The 13,236-nt window shown below is 44.3% G+C and overlaps 1 protein-coding gene across 1 annotated transcript in view; it reads right to left on the minus strand.

Moving 5' to 3' along the window:
- LOC115474425 overlaps positions 1-13,236 on the minus strand; it is a 439,537-nt gene that overhangs the window by 324,033 nt on the left and 102,268 nt on the right. The window contains exon 6 of the mRNA XM_030209885.1: positions 3,720-3,836. Coding sequence (XP_030065745.1) covers positions 3,720-3,836 — 117 coding nt within the window. The remainder of the gene's footprint in view (positions 1-3,719; positions 3,837-13,236) is intronic.

Below are 13,236 nucleotides of genomic sequence, written 5' to 3' on the forward strand. Positions count from 1 at the left end.
TAAGTAGGAGGCCGGTGAGGAGCAAGTTGCAGTAGTCAAGACGAGAGGTAATGAGAGCTAGGACGAGAGTTCGTGTGGTGTGCTCAGATAGGAAAGGACGAATTTTGCTGATGTTGAAGAGGAAGAAGCGACAGGTCTTGGCAGTCTGTTGGATATGGGCAGAGAAGGAGAGGGAGGATTCGAAGATGACTCCGAGGTTGCGGGCAGATGGGACGGGGAGGATGAGGGTGTTATCAACTGAGATAGAGAGTGGAGGAAGAGGAGAGGTGGGTTTGGGTGGAAAGACGAGGAGCTCAGTTTTGGCCATGTTTAGCTTCAGGTGGCGGTTGGACATCCAGGCAGCAATGTCGGATAAGCAGGCCGATACCTTGGCCTGGGTCTCCGTGGTGATGTCTGGTGTGGAGAGATATAGCTGGGTGTCATCAGCATAAAGATGATACTGAAAACCATGAGATGAGATCAGTGAGCCTAGGGAGGAGGTGTAGATTGAGAAATCTAGAAATTGTAATTCTTGGCACTCAATGATTTAACATTTATCCAATCAATACTGGGGTAACTAAAATCACTCATTATTACAGAGTTGCCCAATTTGCCAGCTTTCCTAATCTCTTTAAACATTTCTTCATCTGTCTGCTCGTTCTGTCCTGGAGGATGTAGTACAGCCCTACAAGAATACTCAATTTCTATCCATAATGATTCCATGCTGCTGTTTCATGTGGAATGTTGATTCTGACTCAATTCTCTCTAACTTATAGGGCAACCCCCACTCCACCCAATTTGATCCTATCATTGCAATACAATTTGTACCCTGTTAACACAGTGTCCCATTGATTGTCCTCTTTCCACCAAGTCTCCGAGATGCTTATAATATCTATTTTTTAGGTTTCTAGCATTTGTATACAGGCACTTCAAATTATGTTTTTCCTTTGATCTACAAGCTGCTTAGAAGTTGAAGGGGATAATGTGAATCCTTTATCCTACTCTCTCATTAAGCACACCTGGCTTACTTTCAGCATTGTTGAAACCTCTCTACTGGGATTCCCTAAATGTCTTGTTTCAATAATATCCTTTAAGGATACTCCACACCGAACCATGTACTCCTGGGTGACTGTCAGCTTCCTCCCCACCCCCATTCTACTTTAAAAACTGCTCTAAGTTAGAGTAAGCAGCCTGGTTCCATCCCGGTTGAGGTCCATCCTTTCACAACAGGCTCTCCCACAATGTGGCCCAGTTCCTAACAAATCTGAATACCTCATCCCTGCACTATCATCTCAACCATGCATTGAGACCTCAGAGCTCTGCTTGTCTTTTGGTTCTTGCGTGTGGAACAGGGAGCATCTCTAAAAATGCTACTTTGGAGGATCTGGAAAGCTTTCTACCTAAGAGCCTAAATTGGGCCTCCAGAACCTCCCGCCCACATTTTCTTATGTTATTGGTACCCACATGTACCAAGATAGCCGGCTCGTTCCCAGCACTAAGATCCTGTCTAGGTGACGAATGATGTCCGCCACCTTCGCACCAGGCCGGCAAGTGACAAAGGAGAGTTCCTCTGGGTGAGATGTACTCATTTCCAGGAGCAGAGAGGGGTCTGAAGGCAGACCAAGGGATCCCTTTCTCCAAGAGCTCCCTTGGTTCCACCTCAAACTCAGAAGTGGTCTGTATCAAGAGGCAGCAAGGTATTCTTTATGAGGTGCATGAGTCTGTGTTAGAGAATTGCATGGGGACAGAAATCTAATCCGTCCCTGTCGTTAAGTAATCTCCTCCATCCAGGCCTCCGGTCCAACCAGCCCCTGTCGCACCTCCCCCCACCTCACCCCGAAAGCCAGATTCTATAAGCACTAAAAATACTGGTAAAAGTAACATTAAATCATTTTCTTCCGTACTCTGCTAAATACAAAATTAAAAGATACACATTTCCAAAAAACATCCATGAGTATGTCTCCCTTTCCTTTCTCTCCCATCCAATAGAAGCATGTCACCGTCTCCTCTCCATCTCCTTCTATCCCATGTGATCTATTTCTCCTTTTCCCTTCCACACTCCATGTACATCACCCTTACCAATCTTTTTTCCCTCGTCCCTGCACCCACACTCCCGTCACCCTTTTTACAGCACCCTCTCTCCCTCCCTTCCACCCACGACTCCATCCATCCACTGATCTCCCCTCCAGCGCTGGGTGCCGCTTGACGTCTCGGCAGCCATTTCAAAGAAACAACAGCAGCAGGAAAGAGTAGGGACCTTTACTGCCCCGAAAAGGCCACTAAACCATCAGGGTGTATTCAGGTACATTCAAGGAGGGAACCCTGAAGCTCAGGTGAGGAAAAGCAAAGTTCAGTTTGCCTACAGTTCCACAGGTACCTCGCAGAACCTGGGTCCATCCCTTCAGGAATACCCACAGACCTGGGTCCATCCCCACAGGATCCAGGGGATTTCTGCCATCCCCGTTCCTGTGCAGCTGTCTAGTCTGTATATGACTTGGACCAATGAACACAAGACCAGACTCTGGGAGAGAGAACTGAGGTACAGGTTCCCTCCCAGGCTCCAGAGTTGCTTCATCCCTCAATAGGCGCAGAGGAGCACCAGATCAACTGATGTCAGCTACGACACCTGACAGCAACAGTGTCAATGAATGCCTGACAGGCAGAGCATGGGTTTCCAAGAAGGGCTGGGGCAGCACCATAGCCTACACAGGCTCCTCAATGTTTCAGAACTGCGCCGAGGCAGGATGTGTTCCAGCTCCTCTTTTAACAAGACTCGGAATCTCTCCTCAAGAACAGGCATCAGTAAAGGCGGGGCTGGTGCCAGAACAGGAACAGTGAAGATGAAAAAGCTGAATTGGAGGCAGGGTTTTGGCATCAGGGAGACTGGCACATCGGCACTACTAGCATGGAAAGGGGAGCAGCCCTCTCAGCGCCGATGATTCTTGGGTACTGATGATGCCAGTGTCCCAGAGATCCTGGCACCAAGCTTCAAGGAGGATTGATGCTGGTCCTCCTTCGCCTCCACTTGATACATGACATCAGGATCCCTTGGTGCCGATGAGAATGATGTAAAATCCTCACGAGTCCTCAGTGTCGGGTCCAAAGACACTCATCCTGATAAGGTGCTACCGCCTGATGTTGAGGCACAGAGGACCTGCTTGATGCCAGTGCATCCTCAACATCTGGTGCAGCTCTTGATGCCGAACTTCAAAGCACAAAAATGTTTTTTTGCATAAGGCCTTTAGACTTGGTGGTTTTTTTCTGTATTTGAGAACAGAGCTTACTGTGAGTACTTTTGATCAGGGTCAACGTATGGTAGATACCAGTTGTAGGAATTAGTCACAGACATAGTCCTACAGCACCTCGAGCACTTCTTCAAACACACTAGGAGGCTGTAAGCTGTGGAAAAATAAGGGAAACAGAAAAATACCAAAAAACCAAAAAAAATGAAGGGAAGAACTATCAGAAACAAAAATTTTAAATGGTCCTGCACTACTCATATGAAATGCAGGAAGGCCAAGCAAAAAAAAAAAATCTCACTAGCAAAAAAAACATGCATGACAGGAGAAAAAAAGATCATGTATTCTCTGCTCTGTTAAGAAAAAACTGTGGCTAACAAGATTCTGACTAGGACTGAACAGAGTCACTTATTTATAAACACAAGTAAACCCCCCCCCCCCCTAAAGAAACATACAATCTAAAGAATGATTTTAGCTAAAATGTATAAATATTGTACCTACTTTGTATGTTTTAACTCCTTCATCCTTCTCTATATCTTGTGCCATTCGTCTAAGAAATTGGATTCGGTCTTCTTTTATGCCTGGTGGAGTTTTTAGTAAGAATGGAAATTCTTTGCCCTATTAAAATAAGTATAGGACATGGTTATCTATACTTAAAAATATATATATATTTATGCAATTTAAACAATATACATGAAAAAATAGTCAAAAGGAAATTATTTAAAAAAACAAACAGAAGAAATCTTCAACATAGAAAAACTACCACCCCCCCCCCCCCCCTTTACAAAGCCATGCTCGTGGTTTGCCGGAGCGGTAATGCCGACACAGCCCATTCAAAGTGAATGGGCTGTAAATGCTGTCATGCAGCCTTGTAAAAGGGGGGGGGGGGGCTAGGAACAAAATTAACCATATATTAGTAGTAGTAGTATATATTGTTGTTGGTCCACAATAAAGGGGGAAAGAAGTGAAGTAAAAAGCAGATGAAAATAAACATTCCTACAATAAAAGATAAGAAAGGAAAATAAAGGATGCCTGGAGTGGCCTAACCTAATATCACAAGCAGGGATTAGCCAGGCAGTTAGGAGTACTCTGGCCGTCTTCAAATCTAAGCTAAAAGCTCACCTTTTTGATGCTGCTTTTAACTCCTAACTCTTGTTCACTTGTTCAGAACCCTTATTTTATCATCCTCACTAATATTCCCTTATCTCTTGTTTGTCCTGTTTGTCTGTCCTAATTAGATTGTAAGCTCTGTTGAGCAGGGACTGTTTCTTCATGTTCAAATGTACAGCACTGCGTACGTCTAGTAGCGCTATAGAAATGATAAGTAGTAGTAGTAGTAGTAGTAGAGTACTTGAAGGTACTACCCCTTTCCAGAAAGAAAATAGTCAGTTGCCAAGAATTAAAAAACTAGGGGCGGACAACGATTAAACATTTTAATTGCACTTAATTGTGCCGTGCATTTTGGGCACATGCTTTTCAATTTTTGTTAACGTTAACGCAAACATTCTTTTGTATAAATGCTCAGCGTGGCTGATTATTCTACACAACATGCTATTCAATTAGGGGTGGGCAATGATTAAAAATTGTAATCACAAGATTAATCAATCGCACTTCTGGGCTGGATGGCTTGGTACTAGTAAATTTTCACTGTGTGGAAACATGCTGAATATAATGAAAAGTTGCATACACTCACTTCCTTCCCACAGTACATTGCTCCCCCTATCCTCTATACAGGTACCTACCTTTCTCCTCTGCTGCATCCTTCCCCTGTTCATACACCCAAGTGCATCCCTTTCTGCTGTTAAACCTGTTACCCATGACACACAGTCACCCATTTCTCTCCTCACCTGCTGTTGCCAATGACCCTAACCCTCCACCCGAGCACACCTCTCTTCCTCCTTCTCCCACCCCCCCCCCCCCCCCCCCCTCCCCCGCATTTATCTTAACATTTATCTGGCTCTTCATAGGGTCTTTGGCAGCAATTTCCACTGGACAACAGATAGGAGTTAAAAATTTTGATTGTGATTAAAAAATTTAATCCTACATAAAACATTTTTGAAAAAGTATTTGCATTAATAGTGCACTAAATTTAGAGAATGACATGGGGACGGGGATCTGCAGTAAAACGCAGTAATCCACAGTAAATCCAAGGTAAAAGAAAAAATCTAGCTGATTACTGCAGATGCAGGGGCAAAACTTTTTACGGCCCTGTGGGACCAGTAAAAACCTTTGCTCCCAGTTATTAAAAAAAACAAAACAAAACACTGTGAAGAATAAGGGGCTGTCCTATCCTGGGTAGGCCACTAGGTGGCACTGTTCCCATAGAAATGGGGGGAAATGTCCAAGAGGAGTCACTAGAGGGAGCCAGTAGGGGAATGTCCAGGTGGAGGTTGCTAGGACCAAGGAGAGTCCTGGGCTGGAAACAGGTGTAGGTGGTTATGGGCTGGGTCCTGCCTGAAATTAGGGGGAAGAGCCTAAAGTGGTGGAGAAGCTAATTAACCACCTCATACCTGCCTGAATGGTGAAAGAGAAGAGAGGAGCTGGAGACCTGGCAGCTGGAGGAAGATCATCCCCTTGAAGGTACTGGGCTAAACTCTGTGGACTTTTGAAGCTCTCTGCTGGTGGAGATGAAAACGGTAACGGAATTCAAACATGCGTGGGATATGCATAAAGGAATGGATCCTCAGAAGCTTAGCCGAAATTGGGTGGCGGAGCAGGTGGGGGGAAGAGGGGTTGGTGGTTGGGAGGCGAAAATAGTGGAGGGCAGACTTATACGGTCTGTGCCAGAGCCGGTGATGGGAGGCAGGACTGGTGGTTGGGAGGCGGGAAATACTGCTGGGCAGACTTGTACGGTCTGTGCCCTGAATAAGGCAGGTACAAATCAAGGTAAGGTATACACATATGAGTTTGTCTTGTTGGGCAGACTGGATGGACCGTGCAGGTCTTTTTCTGCCGTCATCTACTATGCTGAAATGGTGACAGTTGCACTGCCCTCAGAGAGAGAAAAGTAAATGCTTTTGTTTGGCTGTTTGAACTGTGAAAGTTTGAGGAACTGCTTTAAATGTTTGAATTGAAGAAGAAATGTTTAAGTTAAAGAAAGAATAAGCCATGAAGATTATGTTAAATGGCAACTAATAAAACCTTCAGTTATAAGAAGCCTGGTGTTGGTGAACATTTGTGAAAGATGAAGAGGAGGCAGAGAACTCCCCTGTGTTTGAGGCAGAGTCCTGGTGAATTACCGAGAAGGGTAGAGCCCAACCGTGACTGTGTGTGAAGGAAGCTAAGCAGGGTCAACCCTGGCCAGAGCCTGGAAGGATGACCCGCTCACAACATTTGTAGTTACCATTCCCGGTCCGGCATCTCTGTGCCTGCCTTCCTCCCTTCTCTCCCTCCCTCCTGCAGTAGCTCTACTTTATGCAGCCAGGCAGTGGTGTGCTTCCAAAATTTGGGCTCCAGTCCCCTTCTCGGCATCGTTGTCCTCCTCCTCCCCTGTAGCTTGTTCCAGGTCCATTTCTGTTTCAGCCCCCCCCCCCCCCCCCCAACAATAGTGGCCACCAGGCGGGTTTTTTTTTTTTTGCTTCTTCAGGCTCCCTTTGCTCACCTTCCATTCCTTTGGGTGCAGCCAGCTATCTCTCCTCCTTGTTTCCAGCAGTGAGCCGCGGCGCGGGCAACACTTAACACAACTGCTTCTGGCTGGCCTGGTTCTGTCGCTGCTTCATCCCGCCTTTTCAACTTCCTATGAGTGGGACGAAGCAGTGAGACTGATCGGAGCAGCCGGAAGCAGCTGTTTTCAGTGATGCCCGCACCGCGGCTCACTGCTGGAAACAGGAGAGATAGCCGGCCAGACCCGAAAAGAAGGGAGGGAGAGCTCAGATACCTGGTTGCTGGGACAGAAAGCCTCAAAACTAAGCAACCAAGAATGTGAGCTACTTCTTCCATGTTCTTGTTCTTTATTATTGATACCATTTTTATTTGATCCTACTTATATTTTCAAACATGCCAGCTTGTGCAGCATACAGATGTACAAACAGAAGAAGTATAATAATGGAATAACTTTTCATAGAGTAGTAAAACTTTTCATAGGTAGTGTATCATTTGGAGGGCCTGGTTATAGGGACCCACAGAGAGGGGGAACTAGAAATGTGGGGGGGGGGGGGGCTGCTGGATCTGGAGGGGGAGCTGGAGAGAAGGGAAAAAGGCGCTAGACCATTTGGGGGGGGGGGGGGGGAGGCCAGCTGGAGAGAAGGGAGAGGGTGGAGCTGGAGCCATGGGGGGTAGGGCTGGAGGGAAGGGAGAGAGGTGCTGGACTTGCAGGGGAGGAAGGGACAGAAAGGGACACAGAGGGCAATGCCAGACATGAAAGTAAAACACACAAATCACTTAGCAGTACTGTAGACTCTCACATGTATGGGATTTAAGAAGTAATAGTTTTAAGTGATTGCCAAAAAGCATTTTTTTTTCAACAGATGTAAGGGAAGATAAGCTACTGAAAGCTATATGAGATTATACATGGCATTCTAAAATAGGCCTGCATTGCTGATGTACAGATCAAAGAATGACATGGAGTAAAAGTCTGTCCCCATCCCGTTCCCATGGACTCTCTCAAACACTTATGATTTTATATTTAAATCTTTTTTTATTAAAGAAAGGAACAATATTCTGTACAACTGTTTATAAATCACAAAGAGAAAACAATAACAATGAGTAACTGAAATGACGCCCCCCCCCCCCCCCACTCTCTAACCTTCCAACCCCAATAATATCAGACTTCTACTACCTCAAGGAACCCTAATGCATCCTGTTAAAATGTCTATGGGGACAAAATACAACCCACTCTATATGCCCTAGTGGGGGAGAAATAAGCCCTATGAAGCACTGTTATGAGTTTTTAATCTGTGGATAAATCAGTCATCAACAACCTCAGGATTCAGTCTAGCTCTCCTGTCTTCCACAGTCCTTCCCACAATAGAAAACATCCTCTCTGAAGACATGCTGGTAGCAGGAATGCACAGGATTTTCTGTGCAAGTATTGTCAATTTTGGCCAGCACTTTTACTTGTTTTTCCAAAAATACCAAAAAATCGCCGTCTGCATCACTAAAACACTACGGAGCTCATTTTCAAAGTACTTAGACTTACCAAGTTGCATAGTAACCTATGGAACTTTTAAATCTAAGTGCTTTAAAATACACTTTCATGTTACTTCTGAAGAGTTATGCTAGCCCTTGCTCTCAGTAAAATACAGGCCAATAGCTCATAATAAGAGCTAGGCTTCTTAAAATCAAAATCATCTCTGATACAAAAGAGAGCTAGCTTGTAAGAATCAGTGATCACCTTTGACACAGTTACATTTTACTGTAGCAAATGCTAAAGTAAGTGCTCAGAGAGCTGACAGAGGATGGAGGGAATCTACTCTGTAGATAATGAGAGACTGGCACCTACAAGACGTCATGAGCAAGAGTTGCTATAGTTATGTAGAGATAGTACTGGGTCAGCTGCACCCCGGTTGAGAACATCCAAAGGAGGGGGCTAGGGAGAGTTTGGGGAAAATGCAAAGTCATCTAATAAGATGTGCTCTGAGCATATCTTGTTTATACTTAGAGCTTGATAGTATGTGAAGTCATTTCGATCAACTGATAAGGTCCAAGAACCCTGGTGACAAAGCTGGGGTCCATTGAAATGAATAGGGTGAAAAGAGTATAAAAATGGGAGTCAGAAGGGTATTAGAACAGAAGGAAGGCTACAAGAGAAGGAGGGTGACAGACGTGTCGTAGACTGCTGTTCAAACCATACGAATACCTGATTTGCCTGTACTGCTATTGGTAAGATTGTAAGAAACTATCTTCTTATATCCCAGCGAGTCCTTCTGATTATGGAGTTTGTTAATTCCTGGTCTGTGTAAGAGCAGTCTGGTGGAGTATGAGGTCAGAGTAATTGGTGGGAACAAGCAAATTATTTACTAGAGAGAGCCCCTGGCTTCCGCTGCCCAAACGGGAGAGGCAGACCTAATTATATACACTTCCAAGGATGGTGAACAACTTAAACCATGAACTGGAGAACAGAAAAGATTTTTTTTTTTTTTAATGAAATCTCAGAACATGACATCTCCATCTCTGGATTACACAAGGCTTTTAGAGAGGGATAAAGATATGGGAGAGGTGAAACAGCTTTGGGAACACAATCTTGGGCTGGGAAAGTGGGAAATGTTGAATATTAAAAGTCTATCTGGGCTCATTACTATTGCAGAGCTCAGGGAATGTTACTTTAAAGTACTACAACAGCAGAATCCCCCCCCCCCCCCCCCAATGCATCTCAAATGCCAAAGAGAAGAAACAGCTTTTGGGGCACCTTGGTGATAAAGCGATTTTGGACTGCATTAGTTCGATATATGGTCACCATTTTAGACTGTAGGATTGTAGGTTCAATTGAACAATTGCTAGACAAACCAGGGGCCTTTCAGTGGAAAGATAAAGGGAGGACACTTCTAAGTCACAAAAATGAGTCTTGTGGCAAGGAAATGTATTTTACAATCATGGATGTCTCATGAACCCCCCCCCCCCCCCCCCCACACTCACACACACACTTATTGGAAATGGAGAAATCAGCAGTATTTGTTGCTTACTTGGGAAGTAAGAGATGCCCAGAGCTTCCCTCAATGAAAGAAGCACTTTCTAATGACATGGGATTCTTATACACAAACTTTGCGCACAAAAGGGAGAAGCTTAATCCAGAACACCTTATGATGCAGAACAGGCTATATATATATTAAAGAGATGTTGTACCAGAATGTTGACTCTGTAGGGGAGGGAGGGAGATAGCTAAGAGGGTCATAAAAATCAAGACCTTCTGATAGCTTATGTTCTTGGGTGTGACGTTGGCAGAGTGTGGGGGAACGGGGGATGAGTGGGAACAATGGGCTTGTACTGTTATTCATTGATATTTTTATTTCATTGATTTGTTTGTAAAGGGTTTAATATTCAATAAAAATGTTTTTGACTATAATTTTCTAAAATTGTGATTAATCACACAATCAAATTTTTTTTTCTTTTTTTTAATTTCTCATTGCAGCTCTTTTGAGACTCTGGGCAAGTCACTTAACTTTCCATTGCCCCAGGTACAAAATAAGTACCTGGATATAATATGTAAACCAATTTAATTGTAACAAAGGTGGTATAATCAAATCTCATCCCCCTTTCCTAAAGAACTGAAAATCTCCCTCCCACTTCCAGATGCAACATCTCTCTCCACTTCCTCTCCTCTTCCCCCGGGTCCATTATCTCTATTTCCTTTCTCCTTCTCCTCCACAACCTTGAGCAGCACCAAGCTCTTCTGGTGGCTGATGGAGTTACCTCCTCAGCCATAGTAAGGTTAATCAAGTTTGAGAAATTTTGAAGAGTTGAAGCCAATTATAAAAATGGAATTATCTCTCCTTGGAATAAAAAGTACCAGGATAGAAAAAGGAATGTTACAGTAGGAAGGAAGGCTACAAATCCTAAGATAGATCTGAAGGATAGGTATTATCACACTAATGTTCACAAGAGTACTATTACCACGAAGTGATTCAGAAGATGGTTTTAATCCACTTGCTTCACTTCACATTACACCAAACCTTCACATACTAACATTAGCAATCAGGTGTTTCAACTGGACAGCTCTGGAGGAAGGACTCTACGACAGACAATCCTCACAAACAAAATCAATAAGAATTATCACAGCAGAGGGAGGGGGGATAGAAAGAGGGAGGGGGGATAGTACCCCTACAGGAATGATTACAGTGTAATGAGAAGATAGATCAAAGAATAGCTAGAGATTATATCTCAAAAAAATGGGTCTTAAGTGGACTTAACAGCAATAATGAGAAGCTGATTTTGGATACGAGGAATACACAGGATTGAGCTTTAATTGACATATATTTGTTGCTTTGAGAGGTATGAACTAATACTCAGAGAAGGAAATATCACAGTTCAAGCACAATGGACGGGACTGATTACTAGACTGGTGCTAAAAACCACAAGGACATTTCAATCAGTAACACCAAAATGTAGATGCAATAGATAACATTGTGTGTGAAAAAAAAAAGGGTATATGCAGCAAAGGATAAGCTCAGTATCCCGGAAAACCTTATATCTGGATAGCACGTATAGAACTTTGTTTCACATTTAGAGTGAATGGTATGAGTGAATGTAGTAGGACAATACAAGAGGTAGAATATAGGGTGACAACACGTATTTTAAGTGTAAAAAATAATATTGAGTAGAAAATAAAGAAAAATTAAACACATGTAAAGCGGTTACGTAGTAGTTATATTATTATTATATATAAAGAGTAACCAAATTAGACTAATAGAGCCTATAGCTACAGGTACAAAAAATACCCATGTTAAACTGTTTGTTAGAAAACTGAAAATCATGGATTACCTTTCTATATAGTCAGCTAGTACTGTTGACATCTCAACTGTCAAATACGATAGCAGCTGGCAACCACCTGGCGCTACTAACCCTTTAATTAGTCCTTATGAAAGCTTGATTTTGCAAGATATTACTAAATTTGAGGAGCAAAACAAGAAGGTTTATTATAATAGCAACCCTTTCTTCTTTGGTGATAACAGAATTTTACAAAGTGATAATTCTCAAGCCAGCTGATAAAGGAGGAGCTGTTATGGATAAGGGACAGTATGGTAAAATTATGTATAATCATACCTGATAATTTTCTTTCCATTAATCATAGCTGATCAATCCATAGACTGGTGGGTTGTGTCCATCTACCAGCAGGTGGAGATAGAGAGCAAACTTTTGCCTCCCTATATGTGGTCATGTGCTGCCGGAAACTCCTCAGTATGTCGATATCAAAGCTCCATCCGCAGGACTCAGCACTTAGAGAATTACACCCACGAAGGGACACTCTGCCCAGCTCACCACCGCCGAAACGGGGGAGGGGAATTAACCCAGCTCATCCCCACACAAGTGGGGGAGGGGAATCCGTCCAGCTCATCCCCGCGGAGCGGGGGAGGGACACCACACCCGCCGATGCGGGGGGATCTGGCTTATCCTGCAACCGCAACCGCGGGAGGAGCTGACTGACCCTAACACCGCCGAAGCGGGAGGGGTACAAAGCTGCCCTACAGCCGCACGAAGCGGGAGGGAGTGCCGGCAGAATTTATGTCTCAATCCAGCCCCGTAAAACGGAGGGGAGAGGAATGCAGCAGCTCACTGTAACACAAACTCGTCTCAACTCTTGAAGAATCCAAGTGAAAGAAGAACTTGAACACGAAGTCCTCCTGAAGTAACTGAAGGCTAAACTTGAACCTAAAATTCAACCAGAATATAAACAGTACAGATATCTGGGAGGGGCTATGGATTGATCAGCTATGATTAATGGAAAGAAAATTATCAGGTATGATTATACATAATTTTACCTTCCATATCATCAAGCTGATCAATCCATAGACTGGTGGGATGTACCGAAGCAGTACTCACCCAGGGCGGGACATAGAAATCCCTGACCTCAACACTGAAGCTCCAAACCGGGCCTCCGCCCGTGCAGCCACAGTCAAACGGTAATGCTTGGAGAATGTATGAGCCGAAGCCCACGTTGCCGCCTTGCATATCTCTTCCAAGGAGACGGATCCGGCCTCTGCCATCGAGGCCGCCTGAGCTCTCGTGGAGTGAGCCTTCAGCTGGATAGGCGGCACCTTCCCCGCGGCCACATAAGCCGCTGCAATGGCTTCCTTGACCCATCTTGCCACTGTAGGCTTAGCAGCCTGCAGACCCTTACGAGGACCTGCAAACAGGACAAACAGATGATCCGATTTCCGGAAATCATTGGTCACTTCCAAGTATCTGATGATGACTCGTCTCACATCCAGATATTCAAGAGCGGAGTACTCCTCTGGGTAGTCCTCCCTACGAAAGGAAGGGAGACAGAGCTGCTGATTCACATAGAAGCGAGAACCAATCTTGGGCAGGAAGGCAGGCACTGTGCGAATAGTCACTCCTGCCTCAGTGAACTGCAGAAAAGGCT

The sequence above is a fragment of the Microcaecilia unicolor genome, chromosome 1, assembly GCF_901765095.1.
Source record: "Microcaecilia unicolor chromosome 1, aMicUni1.1, whole genome shotgun sequence".
NCBI classification, from domain to species: Eukaryota; Metazoa; Chordata; class Amphibia; order Gymnophiona; family Siphonopidae; genus Microcaecilia; species Microcaecilia unicolor.